At 44.9% G+C, this 20413-nt stretch overlaps 1 protein-coding gene across 1 annotated transcript in view; it reads right to left on the reverse strand.

Annotated features, from left to right (window-relative positions):
* Nucleotides 1–20413, reverse strand: part of ARHGAP31 (Rho GTPase activating protein 31) — a 60712-nt gene that overhangs the window by 22518 nt on the left and 17781 nt on the right. The window contains exons 2-3 of the mRNA XM_066175271.1: nt 1688–1790; nt 1054–1198 (exon numbers count right to left, since the gene is read on the reverse strand). Of these exons, the coding sequence (XP_066031368.1) occupies nt 1054–1198; nt 1688–1790 (248 nt within the window). The remainder of the gene's footprint in view (nt 1–1053; nt 1199–1687; nt 1791–20413) is intronic.

The raw sequence follows: 20413 nt of genomic DNA on the forward strand, positions 1-20413 counted from the left end.
ATGACAGAAATTCTTAACAAAGGACGGATGTTTCTAACACTGAGAAAACAATCTTTCCCATCCCCCACACCAGTTATCTTAAGAAGTTGGTGAATTCTTTTAGCTGAAAGTGCATACCTTCAGCATGCAAGATTTCAGCCTCAGTGATGGGATGTAAATTTGTTGGTGTCATAAAAAAACTGAAAGCAGATTTGGAGTGCTGAGAAACAGTCAGCTTTAATAACAAGCATAGCTTGCTGTGCCACCTTTTAATAAAATATTATCTGTCATCAAAATTAGCCAAGTCTCTTAAAAATTCAGGCTTTGTGGTCTTATATTTCTGCTCCCCCGCAGTCTGCTCCTAAGCTCCAACTGTATCCACATATAATCTATGGCTGTTTTCCAGAATCAAGTAACTACATTTTGAATTGTAATCTCTTTAAACTAAGTCAGAGATTTCTGCTTGGCCAGTTGCCACTTTCCTCTGCCATTTGTATTTATAATGTGATCGTGATGGACCTGATATGCCGTATCTGGCACAACCGGTATCCTCATCTGCGGTCCTACAAATAGTATGAAAAATGTGACAGATGCAGGAAAGTTGACGCTTTACACATGGGCTGGGCAATCAGTTTGCGCAGGTGTCAGGGACAGTTGGAGGGACAGGGACGAGGAAACCGCACCCCTGTGATTATGATCACAAGCCCAGATGACCCAGAAGATTCTCAGTGATGGACAGTAATGAGGAAAAGAAAGAGAATTAGCAGTGCTGGGAGGAGGTGCACAGTGGGGAGAAAAAGAGGCAGCAGGGAAGCAATGCAGTGAAAAAATGAGCAAGATGAAGGGGAGGAAACAGCAGACAAACTGAGAGAAATAAACATGAAATGGTGAAAAGAAACAAGGACAGGGAAAGAGAGCCAACACGAAATGAGAAGGGAAGAGCACTGAGAAGTGTTTATATGGATAGATGCACCAGAAGCCAGGACATTGGAGTGAATCCCAAACAGCTGTCATGGAGGAATCTGCAGCACATCCACACTGCTGGAGAGGAACAAGAATAGCCAAGGGTCTCACCGTGAATTTCTTGTAGAGCTCATAAGTGAGGAGAGGGTTGGGCAGTTCCCTGAAGTACAGCTTGCAGAGTGACCCCACACAGTGGATGTCCTGGAGGTAAACTTCCCTTGTCAGATCTGGGCATTGGTCAGAAACAAACTCTTGTCTGAAACAATATGGAAACATAACAATATGGGTGAAAAAAGAGCTGTAGCAGGCCAGTACTCCACCCTATGTAATCGTTTACAGCTAAAGAAAATACAAATGGGAAAGCAGAGATGTTTCTGCTGGCCCAGACTGTGTCCCAAGTTCAGTCCCTGAGATTTCAGTTAGTCTCCATCATCCCTAACACAGGGAGTGGACCTCAAACTGATTTAAAGAGATTGCTTTGTCCCAAAGTGAGAGAGAGCAACTCAGCATTTGTGCTGAGACCCTCCATGCCTTTCCCACTAATCGATGCAGAGGGAGATATAGGAGTTTTTTGGGCTAATCCCTAAAATGTTGTCTTCCCCTGTTACCAACTTCAAAGACAGTTTATCTTCTGCATCAGTGTGGAGCTCTGTGTTGGCCACAGTCTGTACCTGAAAGACTAACACCAAAAAGGTACTGAGCAATGTCCCTGAATCCCTCTGAGAGTCCCAAACATTGCCCTTACCTCAACTTCTGTATGTTGGATGTCACTCCTGAGAGCCGGTAGATCCCATCCACGATGCCATGAGTCTCAATGAACTCGGCACAGCTCTTCAGCACGTAAGGGACTACGAGAGGAAAGCAAAGCAAGATGCCCAATAAATACACACTGACAGCTCCCACAAGTCACCACAGAGGAGACAGCTTCATAAAAAAACAGCTGAGGGTCTCTGTGGATGCAGGGAAAGGTACAGCAATGAGAGAAACACAGGGCAAATCAAAAATAACCCCTGCGAAGTGGTCGTGAGGATATGCTGTGGTTATGCCATGCAACGCTCATTGACATATGACAGTGACTGACCCTGAAGTAACATAGCAGAAAGAAAGGTAGGGTTTCCCTCTCTTCCTTTTCCTTCCAAAATAAAATAAAAGAAGCTCTTTCATTCTAATTGAAAGCATGTGGTAAAGCATGAGGTCCTGGGAACCTCCACCCTCCCCAGTATAGAGCTCCAGCCTCGCTGAATTGTGCCAAAAGGTCTCATTGGCTTGGATAAAAATCAGAGAAGCATTCACACTTCCATATAAGCCTACATACCCACAGTTTAGTGCTCATAAATCCCACTGAGGGGGTATAAAGTTCAAATATTGACTAGATCTGCACACTGACAAAACCTGACATCGGCTTCAAAAGAACTTCATCAGCAGAACTAGACAAAGACTTAACCAGTCTTAAAGCAGAGAGGAGCCTGAGGCACAACATTTACATCCAGACTTGGACCCAAAGTATATGTTTATTTTTTCCCCATTATATAGGTATAAGAACCCCCCATTCTCTTGGTCAGATCATGCCTCCCTGTCCCCAGTACTATAACAACCCAAGCTATAACAATAACAGTAAGAAAGCCCTTCCTTATTAGGTGCTAGAAACTACTGTGTATTTAATGCATTGCTTCACACAGCCATAGGCAGAAAAGTCAGTAAATGCACAAGTCAAAAGTTCCCTGCTGTAATGCTGACTCTGCTACACATTTCAAAAGCTGTATGAGGGAAAACCAGCTAAGCCACAGATTTGACTGGAAAGCTAGACCATAGCAATTACTGCATCTTCGTGACACCCTGGAGACAATGCCTCTGGCTGGACCTTCCCTGAGTTGTTCTGCTCAAAGTTCAGGACTATAATGACATATTAACATGTACTTCATCAGATAGCGTCCAAAGACAGCACTCCAATGATAGCCTGAACAAAAACAGTTAGTACGTTGTCAATTTTCGTTATTTTATTCTTTCTCATGAGAGCTACTGAGGCCAGAGTCAGCTCATGGGTGGACCTGTCCCTGCCAAGCACTGCAAGGCAAAGGCTCTGGTGAGAAGGCCTACAAGATTGTACCTACCTCAGTGACACTCTACTACTGAGCCAGTCAGTCAGGGAAGTGCTGCCCTTCTGCCTCCTGACTTGCTGAGGGAAGTAAAGAAGAAGTCCTTTTGGGTGTCCCTTCTCTTGTCTTTTGGCCAACCCAAATGCATGAGTACACAAAGTCTCAGTGATTACTTGGAAGCCTGAACGGTCTAAACAGACAAATTCTTCTCAGTCAAAGGAGCTTCTCCAAAACAGCAGGGAAAAATTGACTTTATGGGTTTTTGGAGCAGGCACTCATAACATGGGTATATTGGTCATGTTGTGTCACACTCAAAGCCCTTGTGCTGATTTTCAAGACCCTCAAGTTGTTGCGTGGAGCCCATGGTAGAGGCCCTAAGCCTGCAACAGTGTTCATGAAACCATGAAATTGCAAAGAGAACAGGTGAAGCCTGCAGAGTCAAAGCCTTGTCCACAACAGTCACAGAGTTACGGTACTCCCTCCTCAAAGACTTTGGAGGGGAGGGCGCATCAGAGCCTTCCAGAAAGGAAAGAACCTGGGAAGCATTCCTTTCAGTGCATGCAACATCTATTTCCCATGTGGGCTAAATGGTGTGGAAGGAGACAGAGGGAAAAAAAAAAAAAAAAAAAAAAAAAAAAAAAGAGTAGTATGAAGTTTCCTTAATATCCTTCCAAGAAAAGTCCAAGTGACACATCCAAAAAAGAGGACCTTCCTAGCTCTGAGTAAGTCCTTATTATCTGGAACTGCAGTAGGGAACTCAGATCATATGATAATGAGAATGCTAAAAATCAAAAAAAAAGAGAAAGACAAATTACTTCAGGCCCCATCTCCATTTCTGGAAAATCAGGCTTGAACATCTTTATGGTAGAAGCTATGCATACATGGCATATTAAAATTTCCTTCTTGGCAGGGGTCTCGGAGTAAATGACATATAACCAGCAAAAATGAAAATTAAGCATATCCATGTCCACCTCAGATCTGTCTGGGTGAGAGAATAGAAACCATTGAACTCCATGCAACCTGAAAAAAGAATTAATTGAACAGAGAACATATTTGATCATGATAGCCATATGACAAGGTTTGTTTAAAGGTTAACAGTCTTACATGGAGAAAAGCCTCATATGATGGTGCCTGGCTGCCAAAAATGGGGCCATGCACAAAGCATCCTTTATTAGATACCTTTTAAGACCTCAGTGTTAAGAATAAGAAAACCAACTGAAAATGCAGATACTGATGTTTGTTGTGACTAATTTGACCTCTTGAAAGTAAAACCTATTAAATCACACAATTTTTTTGGCTGAGTTCTAAGTTCTCTTGGAGTAAATTAGGTCAAGAGGCCTCAGGCAGGTAAGCAAACCCCCTATACAGAAGAAGAGAAGGCTAGATCCATCTGTTGAGGATTGGTAAGCAAAAAACAGGAGCCTGAGGGGAACAATCTGTAGCAAATGTATAAAATTCAACCAATTTTTAAAAGTGGGCAAAAACTCCACAGCAGAGGCAACCTATAGATTGCAAATAGACAATATGCACTGAGCTCAGCCAGCATCTCTTACTGCAGCCCTGCACTTTTCCTTGCTTTTCCAACTCTGGGCTTTTCACATACCTCTGCCAGTGCCCTTCACTCATCATGTACAAGATTTCCTGCCATACCAGGTCTTTGGCTCATAGGAAGAGAAGCAGTCAGTTATGCCAAAATTTGTGGCAGTTTTGTGATGTCAAAAAAAAAGTCCACATAGGACACTTTTCACTTGCAACTGAAAATTAAAGACTTTGACCTCAGATCTCTGGAGGAGAAGGGACTACATCAACTTCCTGCAAATCAAGCCCCTAAACGCAGCACTTGGATGGGACTGGAGCACAATAAATGTTTTCTTTGAGCAGGACATGTAGCTCTGGCATTCCTGAGCAGCTCTGATCTCGTACAAAGCTTAGCCTTTTGGGCTTTTGGGGGTGGTGATGTTAGAGCAGCACTGAGCTGCTCTCTCCCTCTTCCAGGAGTTTCTGAGCTGGTAGGATTATTTCAGACGTGGCTCCTGATGAACTGAGGCTGGGATCAGCCCTGAATGCAGGAAGGTACAGGCTCTGGCATGTGCTTTACAACAGGTCTCTGTCAAAGTTACAGGGCATGTAAATCACAGGGCTGGGTCTCTCCCAAAGGAAGATCAGACCTGGATGGGGATTTGCAGCAGGGGCTGTACGTGCAGGCACAGAGAGGAGGTGGCGGGGAGGGAGTCCAATCTTGACCCTCCTATAATTAAAACTGCGCTGGAAGCTTAGAAGGCTTAGAAGCTGGAAGGGGCAGCTGGTGTCACACAGACCCCTCTTGTTCTGCCAGACAGCCAAACTGTCCTCATTTAAAACTACAATAGAAACCAGATGGAGGAGGACAAGAGACCATGGAGCAAGGCACCAGTCAGAAGGGAAATTGAGTTATAAACATACTGCACACAAAAGACAATACTTCTCTTCCCCTAGACAAAAATAAACCAGAAGGGCAGTCACAGTAACTCGTTCCACTCTCACTGGATATCACCTCCAAGTTCAGTGTACACTGACATGCACCTTCACCAGGGTCCCTTCCAAGACAACAGCTCGTGTCACCTCCTTTACACATCTGCTACTCTGGCTGGGTCAGGCACCATGTTGTCCTCTTTCTGATCCCCCCAGATTCCAGTGGCAGCAATCCTCACTGAAATTCCTGCCTCCTAGCACTGCTGGCTCTCCCTTGTCCTGTCCCTTCCCACCCACCAAACCTCCCCACCAGCAATAAAGGTGCCTGCCTGACAAAGGCTTCATCTGGCACTAGATTCAGCATTTTGGATCTAATCTCCAGAGATCTTTAAGCATGTCCCTATTTAAATCCCCAGGCAGCCCAAGCAGGAGAGATCACTAAGAAAAGAGGGAGTGACACCATCCAAAGTGACCAAGTGGAAGGATGGCCTCCTGGCCTCCCACCAAAGGCAGGAAAGAGCAAGGAAGAGGCTGGTCCAGCAGGAGATGCAGGCAATGTCCTGTGACTTTCAGTGCCACCTTCCAGAAGAAACTCTGAGTCTCCATGGGCTACACAGGGACCCCAGGGAAGAGGTTGCTAAGTCAGACACCCTAAGCAGTCAGTGTGAATAAGTGCCCAGTTAGACAGTAAATTAGCAAACCTGGACTGGGCCATGTGTTCAGGGTACCCTGCACTGAACTGGACTGAATAGCAGCAGGCTTAATTTGTTACATTATCCTTCTGCTATTTTCTCAGACTACTCCTTGTAAGGATAAGTACTTGCAACAGAGATGCTCAGGGCCTCCTTGGTAGCTGGTTTTTGCCACATGGTGGAGGTTTCATGTCCTCTCTAATTTTATTTCAATTTTAGTTCAGCTATTGAAAGGATAAATGCAGATCATTCATTTCACCTGGAACACCTTTTTTTTGATTTTTGACTTGTAAAAAAAAATAGTTTGGATTTTTTTTTAATTTCTCCCCAAAATAAATCCTGCACCATAAAAAGAAAAACGTTGCAGGCATTTTTATTTCATCATTTTGGTTTTGTTATACATTAGTACTTTTTAAATTTTCTTCCGTTACCCTCAATAGCAGTGCATGCTTCCTATCATGCTATGTCAATACCATGACAATGAAGGTCAAAAGTCTCCTGTTTCAATTTAAATTACTAAAATAGGAAATATTTCCTTTTAAAAAGTGTTTCAGTGTGTACTAAGAAGGAGCTGTTATTTTGTACCAAAAAATAACAAAACAGAACAAATTAATGTTTTCAGTTGGCCTCCTAATCACAGGAAAGGAACAACATTTTACAAATGGCAACATACTTGATCATCAGTATCTCTGATATGATTTTTTTTGTATTTCCTGACTTTTTACTGTAAATCACGAGTTTTAAAGCTGATTCACTATATTTTTTTTACTTTTTTGCTGACATTGCCTAATTTTCACTAGGCATAAGGTTGAGAAATAGATTCGAGAGCAGATCAAACTGTGCTCTCCTCCCTGCAGCTCACCCAAGCCCTGGTGCAGCACATCAGACACGACACCAGATTTTCTGCCAGTGCACAGCCCTAACCAGTGGCAGCTGAGGATAAATCCTGCCTTCCCACCACGTAGCATTTCCTTTGCCTTCCACTGTCTCCTTGTCAGCAGCAGGCAGGGATGGAAGGGACCACAGCATCCAAAATCCCTGCAGAGGGTTTCTCCTGCTCAGAGATAAAGTTGGCAGAGCTGGGAAAGGGGATGGTTTGCCCTGTCAGGACATAAATGATGCAATAACAAAGAGCTTCGGTCTCCAGGATGTCTGTGCATAGTTTTCACCAGCACTAAATTCATTTCACACTAAATTCATTTCACAGAAAAAAAAAAAAAAAAAAAAAAAAGGCAAAACCTGTCTTACTCCCAAATTCCAGTGTTGAATTTGGCTGTTAGCTGTGGCTAAGCTGCCACAACCCCTCCATGCACACACGCCCCTGAATTTAAACAGCATGAGACAGGTAAACAGCACCGAACAGGCTTAAAACCAAACCAACTTGTTACAATTCACCTTGGCTTTTCTCCCTTAGCTGCCATAAACACAGCTTAAAATGATGAATGGTTGGCATCAAGGTGATCCTGTCCACATGGACAGCACAAAAAAAAAAAGAAAAAAAAAGATTCACTGTGTAAGTTACACACTTCATGTATTTTCTCCCTTTTGCTTCTGTGGGAAATGCCCCTGCAATGTCACAAAGGTTATCACAACAGTGCCATTCCCTGCGATGAAAGCACCATCCTGTGCACAGTTGTGATTTGGAGGGCAAAAATGTAGGAAAAACAGATCTCAAATCTGTCAAAAGCTGCGAGCCATCACCTTCCATGGCCTGCGTGGGAAGTGGAAACACTGAGTGCTCTTTGGGAGGTGGCCTTCTGATTTCAGCCACACACATTTCAACAAAACCTGCAGGCTCAGCTGCGAGTTTGGGTGAAGTCAATAGCACCACCACCAAGCATGGTTTTTCCCTCATGGATATGATACTCAGCTTACATCTAACATACCTAAGACATGTAGGAACTCCTGATTTTCCAAAGCAGATCTGACAACTGTGATGTTTGAAGCAGGAACAAAAAAGTCTGTGGCAGACCTGGCTGGCTCATAGACAGCACACATCAAAGAAAGCCTAAGAGAAAGCACTGCCAAAGCAGACCCTGAGTGCTGACTCTCAGCCCCGGTGGTCACTGTGCCCCTCTGAAATGTGACTTTACCTTGACATGGCTGGCAAATTCTGTCACACAGGCACTTTTGAAAGAGGTTGCACTAAATACTAGAATAGTTTTGTTAGGAAAACATCCTGCTGACAATTTCCTGAAAAAAAAAAAAAAAAAAAAAAACAGATAACAGAACAGGATATCTCCACTCTTAACTTTTATGACTGTGGTACAACCACCTCGGAAAACAGTGGCTCAGGTACTGGCCAGCAGATCAATGAGCTGTGCATGTCCTCAGCTAACCATTCAAATCCTAACAGCCCTGATCCACAGCAGATTAGGGGGATATTGTACAGCACTTTTTTTACCACAGCACAAGTAATTGGGAAGATAGGAGTAACTGGACAATTTATGCTGTTTCTGGAAATGGACTCGGGTGTAAGTATAGAAAATATCAGAACAGTTTTGAAACTGCATGTAATGAATTGACCTCTGTCTTGGTAAATGCCTAGATAGTGGGATGATAAGCAAGCTGTAAGACAGGAATTCTGCCATTGACCTTGATTCTGGTGACATACTAAAATCACTAGCAAATCCAAAGGCTGCACCAGCGGATGGAGTGCAGAACTGGGGTGATGCCGATGCTGCAGCTCAAGGGAGCTGGGAGAAGCAGCCTGCCAGGGAAGAGCCCAGGTAAGTGTTGGGTGATGGGATGGAAAGCCAGTAATGTAGGCTTCATCTGAAGTCTCTTGAGAGCCTACTGTCCTTCATCCAGATCAATAAACAAGTTATAGCATGTTTTCTGTATCATGCTTTCCTTTCTTCCTCTGCTCTCCTCTTAAGCACAGAATCCAAAATAAGCCATGCTAAACCACTTAATTGCTGGCAGCAAAGCAACAAAATTATATGGACTCCATAAGTTTCTTCCTCCTCTCACCAGATTTTGATCTACATGTTTTCATTTAAAAGAGCTTCAGAAGAAAGTTAAAAAACAAGTATAGTTTCCATCTTTTACCTGGGCCTGCCACCTGTTCATCTTTTTACAGTCCCAAAATTACTCTGGAGGCAACTTGTAAGCTTTAACACATGCTTCTTGACTGTTATAAGAGTGCAGAAACCAAAATCTCCCTTGAGACTTTGAGATTCCTACACAGGATTCTTAGGACCCCAGAATCAGGAGAGCAGCAATTCAATGGGATCAATGCTCCCTACCTGGCTGTCAGTGTTAGTTTGTCCCTTAGTCCTTTTCAACTTGGACTCTAGTGTGCTAGGCAATAGGGATTCCAGGTTTCTCTTTATAAGGCAGACTTTTGGGGCTGTTAGAAGGAAATTCTGAGCGCTTAGGTCTTGATGTGCACCTGAAAAATACCAGTGACTAGTTAAAGTTTTGAAGTCCTTTGTACTGTGCCTCTCACAAATACCATCTCCACACACTGAAATCTGTAGCAATCTCTAGAGGACATGGAATCTGCCTGCAGTATATATGCTGCTCTGTAATGATCTCTCACTGTTCAACAGATCCTTACTTCACTTTTGTAGTGATGGCATAGTGGTGACAAAGCAACTAATTCCCAAATTAATGCTATTGGAAGGCTGGGGAAGAGACAGGATGAAGCAAGAAACTGGGATGTTATCTCATGAACACACATGCTGCAGCAAAGTGGGCTGCTCTGCAGTTCTCTCTGCTGTTTTTCCCCTGGAAATTTCTGTTGCCCCTTCAAATGTGCAAGGAGAGGATGGAGGTCCATCAGCACTCATGGTTCTCCTTTCATGCTCGTCACACATTCACAAGAATTCATGACACCCACTCCTAACCTTTGAAGCACACATCCAGCTGTGCCAGATAACTCAGGATGGCAGTACCAATGAGCTCATTTGTGTGAAAGAGACAACAGGAGTCCATCACCCCACTGAGAGCCCAGGTTATCGTTAGGTAGGAAGGTATAAAGTAAAAGAGAAGCTGGTCCCGGACCAAGCTCTCATGTGGAAGAAAAATGGTATGGTTGAATCTCACAGCACTTATTTATATCTTCTCCCTTCTTTTTCTTTTGGCCTCTGTCACACTTATGGAGTGATGCAGACTGACACTAGGTTATGTAGCAATGTTCTTTCACTCAGGCCTCTCACTGATCTTGCCTCTAGGGCTCTCCTAGTCAAGAGCGGTACAGCAATTTCCAGAGGTTATTTCAAATGGGCTCTTTTACAGACACTCAACAACTTAGGGCAAAGAGAAGGAAAAATTGCTGAGGATCATTACATATCACAGGCAGACAGATGAGGAGCCCAAATGCAAACCCATAACGGCTGCAAATGAGAAGTGAAAGGCAAATGCAAACAGACTTTTGCGAAAAAGTAAATAAGGCTTTATGATGTCAATCTGATTGAAAACAAACATGCAAAGGCACTAGCAATAATCAGTCACTATGATTTGTAGCCAAGCAGCACCAAATCCATTCCATCTTTGCTCAGTTGCTGAGCATATATTTAGACTGAGAGTTTTCATTGCCAGGTTGCCTGGGCCTGACCCAAAGAAACACACTCATAGAAAAAGTCCCATTGGACTCAACAGTATCTTCCACAAAAACAAAAAACAAAAGAAAAAAAAATCAATTTGCTCTACTCCCTCTTACCTTTTACTGTGGCATGCAAAAGCAAAGGAGATACATGAATGATAGAAGCATTCTCACCAGCTTTACAGGGGCACAAAATGATGGTGCAAGTCTCAACAAAAAGTGGAAAACGAAGACTTCTGCAGGCAGTAGAAGGTCACCTAGACATGCTCCTCCCAACCCCGCTCAGAGGAGGCTGAAAACAGGTCAGTCTTTATTTGAAGAGGATTAAGCTGTAGGTGACTCAGATTGCTGGTGTTTTTCTGGTGAAACAAGGTGCTGTTCTACCCATCCTACGTAGTGCCCAGGGCATACGATCACAACAGTCTGTGGGATCAGTTTCTGCGTCCAAAAAACATGGAGAAAATTCTGCCAGAAGCAGCAGCACCTGATCAGACACACATAACTCTACACATAAATAAATGTATATCAGCAAATAAATGTGTATGCATACATATACACATATGAATGTATTTTTACACATACAGCTAAATTTGTTTATGTATGTACGTGTGTGCATGTGTGAGGTTTCATGTGCATTACCAGGAAACTCTCCTTAGAGAAATAGCTGGGTTTTAATGAGGTGTCAATCAAAGCCTAACAAAGTCAAAAGATGTGAAAGTCATGCTAGGCCAGTGTCATAGGGCTGGGGGATACATCATGACATGCTGGTGCTCTTGCTTGTTGTAGCATTGCCCTGCTTGTTGCTGTTGAAGGCTTTGCTGGGTGAAGCACTCACAGCCAAGGTCTGGGGGGCTGTTCCTCAAGCATGCATGGATATCTGCATCAGCAAGTCCAGCACAAGTCTCAGTGGATATTATTTCACTCACCTGAGTGCTCACTTAGTTAAGAAGGGCAGCCCAAGGCATATGGGTCATATTGGCTACACTTTTTCATCTTCAGAGGCTGCAGTACTCTGAAGTGTACTCTTACAGCCATGTTCACAAGGATCTTCTTTTCCTTTCCATACAACAGGGAGGGTAAAGAGCTCGAGAAGAAGCTGCTGAACAGCCTGATTCAGACATCTGGATGTGGTGCTGCTCCTTCAGGGCTTCTTGCAGAAACAGCAGGGAGCACAGCACTGCTCCATCTGCCAGCCTTGTGGCACATCAGTGCTCACATATGTTGCAAGAGGGCAGTTTGCTCGCTCTCCAGAGCCTGGGAGAAACAGCAAGGACAGCAAAGGAGGCAGAACAACATTTGCAGATGGTGTCACAACACCTCCCAGCCTTCTAGAGGCTGATGCTGGGCTAGGATTGTTTGGAATGTTTCCTGCCGTGCTGTTTGTGTCTGCCCACCTCCACCTCAGAAAGTCAGCACACAACTACTGAGATGCATTCAGAGCACAAGGAATGGTTTTCCAAGGCTAAACTCCAGGGTCTGTATCTCTGCAACTACCTGCCAGGGGTGTAAGGGCATCAGAAATAGAAACTAAATCTGTCAGATGGCCAGTGATGAGAGGCACAATGTTGCTTGTAAAGACACTGGTAAAAGAGGAAAAGAAATAAAGCTAAATAAAATATACAGCATGATGGTGTCCCCTCACCTAGTAAGGACAAGTCAGGAAAGATATCCATTTATACAATACTTTTCTTTGTGCTCCCAAGGTCCTTCTGCTCCCAGTGGTAGCACTGTCCCCATGTCTTTTCCGCACAAAAAAAATCCCCTCAGTTCCACAGGGGATACAAGCCTCTTGCTCCCTTCACCTCTCAGTAAATATGCATGCCAGGGGTTATCAAACTGAGGGTCATTCTCAGTGCTAATAATGGAAAAAACCCAATATCAAGCAGTTACTAAAGCAGTAAATCTAATCACTTGGCAATTGTGTTCCTTGGTTTCCAAGCCCCCCAATAGATTCCTGATATATTCCATATTTCACTCTTTATTTTTTTTCCATTTTGCAAAGGACAGGCTCTGAACCAGGATGAAGAAAAACAACTTTCCCGCTCCCCCTCCCCCGCTTTTTTTTTTCCCCATGCTATCTCTGCTCCGAGTCAGGCCAGGTAGTGCTTATCATTTCCTCTGCACAGCAAACACCAGGGTGCATGCGTTTCCTGCTGGCCAGTCCTAAACTGTGAGCTGACATTGTTTTCAAGGCCCCCCTCTCTGAGAGGCAGGAGCAGATCTGCTGCACAGCTCTTCCTGTTGATGTCAGGTCCCTCTTCCTCCCAAAGCAAATGGGCTTCCTGACGGCATCTGTGTCCTTTTCCATGGACTAGCAGGAACCATTTTCCTTCACAGTGGCCGTGAAAGAAAAAAAAAAAAAATACAGGAGAAAGGGATGTAATAGGGAGGAGCAGGGGTGGATGGTTTTTTTCCAAGTAGTCTTGGAGAACATCTGGGGACCCTCTCAATGAGAAGGCGAGAGAAGAGATAAGAGGTCAAAACAATACAGATGTGTCTTAGGGATGCTGGTATTTGCAAGTACCAGAAAATCACTTATTAGCAGAGAACATCAGAGACTAATTACAGCTGCTGATTTCCCACTGCTAAGGAATGTAAGCTCACAATAGAATAGCTACAGCCACAGCCCCTGCATTCCAGCAGCGCTGTCATAAGCTGTAGGAAATGCCAAGACCTTTACACCAGACTATTGCCTTCTTTTTTATTCTCTCAAATGGAGGAATCACTACCACTGCCAGCACTGTTTCACCAAAAGTGGAGAAAATGGGTGACAAATGTGCAGAACACAGCTGACACCAAGCTGAATCACTTCAGCTCCACAGACTGCCATTGTGTGCGCCACTGCCACAGCCGAGAAGAGGAAACCTAACCAGACATCATTTCAGGACTCCCCCAGCCCCATGGAATTTAAGATTTGCATTTGTCCCTTTAGAGAAACTGATGGGCTTGTCCCATCTCCCACCAGGACATCTGCAGTTTGCTGCACAGTGTAAGAAACACTTGTGGAGCCTGTGGCTACAGGGACATACAGCAGGGCAGAGGGCGAGGAGCACAGCCAGTCAGGGCAACAGTGCTGCCTGCCCTTCACAGGATTTCAGCCACAAGAGTCCCAAGGCCTCCCTCACAGAGCAAGGAGTTGGGTCCCCTCAGGACATGCACCCCAGCAAGAAAGGGTTTCCCTTGACTGGGGAAGCAGAGCCCCCCAGCATTTTCTATACCATGTCCATACCACTGTAACCAAACAGGTGGGGAGGGTGTTTACTAAGCCGTGCACAGCAATAACCAGAACAGGACCTGTCCCTTAGCAGACTGTCTAGAACTACTGCTCCTAATGGTCCTCTGGGATGAGTCACAGGTACTTGCCAATAAAATATATTGTTATAATGTGATTTTTCTCTCTTTTTTTCCTATCTGTGGCCTAGATGCCTTCCTGTGACACTGCAGTAACTTAGCAAAGGACTATACTTTCAAATTCTGTCCATGAATTGCCACAGAGGCTGACAAAATTATTCCAGCTGTATGGAACTGTAGTCCAACAGCAGATGTGGCCCCGAGTCTGGCAGAGCCAGCAGAGCTGCAAGAGAGCGAACTGGGGCTTAGTTTTCCTCACCAGAAGAAATTCTTACTCAAGGTGCAATTGCAACATCTTAACGGCTGGTGAGGGTGTAAGAGGCGAAGGAGAAAAGCCCACCTACATTCTCTCCAGCGCTGACACTGGAGCAAACATTCCCAAGCACAGAAGGTGTGCCTCCCATAGCCGGAGTCGTGCCAGTGCTCACACACGACAGTGGGATGGGGGACAACGAGCTGCTCCAGGAGGAAAACCACCCTGGATGAAGGGTCACACAAGAGAAACAGACCCCACCGAGCCGGCATCTTCCTGTCGCTCTCCCCCTCTCTAAGTACCGCCTGCTATTTGTGAATGAATTACCTCAATCCCTCTTAAGCAGTGTACTGACCAGGAAAAGGGCGTGGGGATTATTAATGGAAAAATCCTTGAGTCTTTCAGCCCCGCAGTGTGGCTACAGTTACAAGGAAAACAGGATACCATGCAGCATATGGGGAGGAGGAAGAGAAAAGGAGCAGAAACTCTAATGACCTACAGGGATTAACTAGCAAGGAAGAACAAAGCGCTGGTGGTAAATAGGCACAGCTGGCCCGAATGACCAGGAGAGAAACGAAGGCACAGAAGTAGTGGTCTGCACAGGGGAGGCATAACATGGAGGGAAACAGCTGCCTCTGTGGGAGCAAGGGCTTGTAGCTACCAGTGAATGAAAATGTGAGAGGATATTAAAGAGCAGCAAAAACCTCCTAACACTGAGACATATTATCGTGTAGAATTGCCCTCTCAGGGAGAGGGTGGGACGCGAGCTTCCTGGATATTCAAAATCCATCAGGAGATCGCTCTGAACGGAATGGTTGTGCACCGGCCACTGAGACAAAGGCAAAACCATCTCACCGGCCTTCCCGTGCCATAATCAGGTGACGCCTGTTAAGCCACAGAAAGATTCCCTGGAAGAGTTTGCTGTGTTAAAGGAAAGCATAAGTGCCAGCACTCGCTACAGCAAGGGACAACCACAACCAGCAGCTGGAGTTTAAACTGGATACTAAAGCATGTGGGAAGAAAGACCACTTGAAAATCATCCAGCTGAAAGATTTTCCAGTGGGAAAGTGTGCATGTCACAAAATCAAAATGTTTCACCAGAATGCATGCATTCTGTTCCATTTTTTGACCACCAAATACACTGTTTCTAGAAGGTGAAATATGTTCACTCCTTTATCATTATTTTTAACGCGATTAAACCTTCTGGTGAAATTTTATTTAGGGGTAGTTTCTCCTTTTATATTCCAGTTCTGGATGAAAGGAAGTCTTGTGGTAGGGGAAGATGGAGTACAGTACAGAGCAAAACAGGAACCAGCTCTAATGGACATTGAGTGATATCATCAATGTCTGTCTAGTGTTTGCTCCTCCCTGTACACTTCTGAGGACAGCAGCACTGTTCTTTGCAAGCTGAAGCCCAGAATATTGCATGTGTCTCTTGTCAGTGAATGAGAAAAAAGGAGATGAGTGTCCTATGGTTCGCTTTTCAACCCCCAGGACACAAAAACCCCTCATTTGAAGTCTTGCTTGTATGTCACGTCCCCCATTGTGAGGATAAAACCTCAGCACAGTCTCACAAAATGTGCTTTGCTTCTGTCAGCAAAAATCTAAGCCATGGGCAAGGAGTCATGAATTAACAGAGGATAAGGATCATTCTCATCCCATAGGTGCAAACAGGAGAAACAGGAATGATTTGGCAGCCTGAGTCATACACTGAGATAGTGGAAGACCTAAGGTTAAGAGCCAGTTTTCTTCTATCTCAACTCCTGGCAAATAGAAACCTACCTTCAAAAATTCAGAAGCTGGTAAACTATGCAGAGGTTGCGACTGGTTTGTCAGAATCACTGACACAGAAAGTTGAGCTGAAAATCTCACACAAATGTGTTTTGTTTTTCTGGAAGAGGATCAAGTTGCCCCAAACTTCCACCAAACCAGAAAGAATCTCCCTACCCAAACTTCTACCCTAAACCTGAACACACAGGCTAAAACCTCAGGAGATTTGCATCAGACATCATCAGATGGTTAGAGAAACCTTTTGGGTTGTTTGTCCTAGAAGTCAGTTTGTGCCAGAAGACCAGACTTCAGTAGCTCTGTGCCTGGGCATGTTTGGAACTGGTCCTGTGCTCTGTGGCTTGGTGTCACTTCTATATTTCTTCTCTTTTTTTTTTCCTGAATGGTTGTCTCATAACAGAATACCACAATAATAGCTAGACGCTACCAAGGGGTCAACTAAGGAGAAACTGCAACATTTCTGAACATTTCACGGAAGGGAGGTTGGGGGTGGGGATGGGTGAGGAGAGGCCTGAATTCCTTGGAAAAGATGCTCTGTGTGTTTACATATCAGTTTTACCACACTTCTTGCATTCCTTGTCTACTGACTTCCTCCATCTCCTCAGCTACCCATTGTTTTCCTTTTCTTACCTTTCATTTTGATTTCCCAGTGAACTCAGTTTGCAGCGTAATTTTCTTTCCCTGGAATTCAGACTCAAGCCCCACCTTTGGGACCTGGATGGAGGTTTAAAATCCCTCCCCAGCAAAAAGGCACTTGGATCTGCCATTTACAATTCAGGCCCATATCTTCCAACTGCAGCTCTAAACTGCATCAAAGACTTTTGTTCCTAGCTTTTGTTCCCAGCTTTTGTTCCCTCCTCTGTTCCCTTGAAATGTCAGCAAACATGACGGCTTTGTTGATGCCGTCAGGGTGGTCTGACCACTTCCCACGCTGGGCATGCGGATTGGGTAGCCGTGGAACAGTCAGCAGTTCACTGGGCGTCTCCTCTAGGATGTTGCTGTTCCTCACACCAAGGCAGTGGCCTGAAGCAGCAACATTGCCATGAAATCAACAGAAAACAAATCCACCTCCAGCTGCCCTGGCTCACACAAGGACATGCAGACTGTTCCAAACCAGCAGCTGCTGATGCTACCAGGCAGAGTGGAAAACCATGCTGGGGGCTCAGGGCTTTCTTTGGATAATGGGATGGATATCCACCCCTTCAGATACATTCCCTCCTTTGTCTGGAGGAAGGCTCCAAAATATGCATTATTGCTGCCTCCTGAGCCAACAGACTGCAGGGCTGTCAGAACTCAGATCTCATGACTGCTCTAGCTCTGCTGAATTCCACATAGAAATGGCTTCCCTCACATCCACATGTATGTATGTCAGGGTAGGAATGGGATGAACAGGCATATCCTGCCCCAGAGACCTCCTCAGATGCCCCCAGGACTGCTCTGAGGTGACCTTGGACCTTCCTGACCCATGTTGCTCCCTGTAAGCTCACAGGAGAGCCTGTGCTGAGCCCAGCAGGCTCTGCCTGACCTCTGGGAACTGCCCATAAAATGTGTCTGCCTGCTGTCACAGCATCCCAGAGCAGAGTTCTTGGAAGGAATGGGGAAAATCAGCTGAGTCAACTACCAACCACAGGCCATATTTTTCTGCCCCATCACAAGAAACACTTATAGTCTGCACTGCCCAGAAAGGGTTGCCCTAGCATTGCTCCTGAAGAGTTTCCACCAAGGGGGATCTTCAGGGCTTTTGTCCTGCTCTCTCTCTCTCTGCTTTGCCTACCAACATGCTGCAAAATTTTGGTCATGACCTCTCAGTTGTTCTGAAATAACGTTTGGCTTCAGCCTGAGAAGTCTGAGCACTGCTGCTCTACCGCACTTTCTCGGGAAGCATTACGGTAAGGATGCGATGCAATTTAGGAATGAGCTGAGGCTCTTCCTGCTCTCTGCTCTGCATCTCTCAGGTTCAGTTAATCTTTTCCTATCACAATGCCTTTTCCTACTCTTTATTATCAATTAATTTTCTTCATTTACAGCAAAAAGGGACCCTGGGCAAAGAGGAATTTTGCTGAAAGTCTCACAAAAGATCATATTTGTCTGCAGCTTGGCTTCATTCAAGGAAGGTCATTCTGTGCCAAGTGCACCCAAAACAGACAATGCCTTGTCTCCAGGTCTCCAACACCTCCTATCCAGACACTGTCATAGAAGTTTCAACTTGAGCACTCCTCTGATCCATATCCAGCCTCACCAAGAGTTTCTCAGCAATCTGAGAAGTGCCCTAGGCCAACACAACCTACTTCTCTTGGAGCTGACAGCACCACTGACTTCACTGTCAACTGCAGCAAATTACAACAGTCTACCTTCTGTTGACAAATCCATCTAAATTTGGTTCTTTTTCTCGTTCTTGGCATCAGTTGAGTTCTGGTGCATTCCTTGGACTTCCTTGGAATTAATTCACGGCTCACTCTGGTAGTAACAGGGAAAGTGTGGATGTTGTAGAAACACTTTTTCACAAGAGAGATTTGCAAGTATCCCCATCACACAGAAGCTGCTTTTGATCTGCTGTTTCACTAACCTAAATCACAAGTCCCTTTATGGCTGGGAACACTTTCTGTACATTCAGAGCTGAGTACTTCCATACCAGTTGGCTGCAGTATCCCAGATTTATACTAGTATCACTGAGGTCAGAGGCTGGCCCCATGCCATGGAGGCTGTGCTTCTGGAGGAGCTCAGTGGTTAAAGGCAGCATGCTGAAATGGAAGCAAGGAGTCAGAGGGCTGCAAGGTGCTGGAAAAACCTTTCAGAGCCACAGTAACAAAATGAAGACACTCTTTTTCTGACAGCATGAAAATCCCTTGAACTGCTTGTGTCCCACTGTGAGAGACTCTGTGTATGGAGTGCTTGAAAGGACACACCGAGTGACAAGAGCCTCATGCTAGGGAAGGCTTGTGGCACAATGTACAGACAAGGGGTGTGTTCCTAACTGGATGTCTTGGCTTGTACAGCCCTGCTCTATCCAACTTTTCCACAATGCTTTGCACATCCCCTTCCATTCCACAGCTTCATACACGAGAGGATGCCAGGCAGGGGACATTCAGTGAGGCCAGCTGTGCCTCTGGCCCACCTGAGCAGCGGATGAAAGGAGTTGCAAGGAAACACATCAATACAAATCCATCGAGTGCAGATACAGCTGCCAAGGTTTAAAGACCAGTGCCCTGGTCCCCTGGGCACAGATGGCCCCGTGTAGAGATTGGTTTCACACACAGCATTCAGGTCATCCCAGTGTCTATGATGGTTCTGGCCAGAGATGGGAGACAGTTGTATGAATCCTACACATAATGCACTTCCCTTGATCTGAAATGCTGGGCATGATTCAGCTGCATAAGCTGGTTCATAAACCAGTTGGTTTTTCAGTCTGCAAGCAGATATTTGGGTGGATGATGTCTTGTTGGACTACGAATGGAAGGGGAGAGGGCAAAGCGAATGGGAGTCACAGTCAGATGTACATAGGCAAGCTTGTCCTGCTCAGAGAAAACTAAGGAAAAGTTGCAAAAGATAGTGGTGTTCTCAGGAAATCCAGTTTTGAATCTGGCTTGCCTCACCCTGACCTGAGACTCCTTTATAAATTGGATCAGGAAGGCAGCACTGGCCAACAGAACACAACAGTTAATCATAAAATGTGAAGAATATCTATTATGTGCTCAGCCAATGACATTTTAAAGCCTATAATTTTTTGCATCTGCAGTCTCCTGGCCTGCAGTATTTATTCTCCTTTCCCTTGGAGCCAAGGTAGAGACAGTCTCAGATAAAAATCCTGCAGCTGAACACCCTGTATTTCAGGGAAATTGAAGTCAGGCGTCTGTACTTCAAATTCAGCCCTGATTAGAGCAATCTGAGAAGAATAAGTTCAAGAAATGAACAGGGATTCAGAGAGGCATCTTCATCTCCAACTTTGGCTGAGACACAGCAAAGGCCAGTGTGAGAGCTCCAGAGTGTAATCCAGAAGGATTCTGAGATATGCAAAACTCAAATGCAACTCAAGTCAGCTTTGTGAGCCAGCAGACCTTTGTAGACAACAGGCACAAGGTCTGTTTTTTCTGACTTCAGGTTTTGTTGAGGAAATTTCTTAACTTCAGTTTGGTAGCAGTTGGGTAACGTCCATCCTCCTTTACACAAAATCCTGGGCACTCCTGATTGGAACCTTCACAGAGGGTTTGAAAAAAAAAGCCATTGGAAAAATACGAATTCAGGAAACAGGAATGTTACAGCCTTGCTAGCGCAAAGGCAAAAGCCATTGTGT

This window comes from Chamaea fasciata, unplaced genomic scaffold (assembly GCF_029207755.1).
Source record: "Chamaea fasciata isolate MVZ Bird 193981 ecotype frontalis unplaced genomic scaffold, bChaFas1.0.hap1 SCAF_2, whole genome shotgun sequence".
In the NCBI taxonomy this organism is placed as follows: Eukaryota; Metazoa; Chordata; class Aves; order Passeriformes; family Sylviidae; genus Chamaea; species Chamaea fasciata.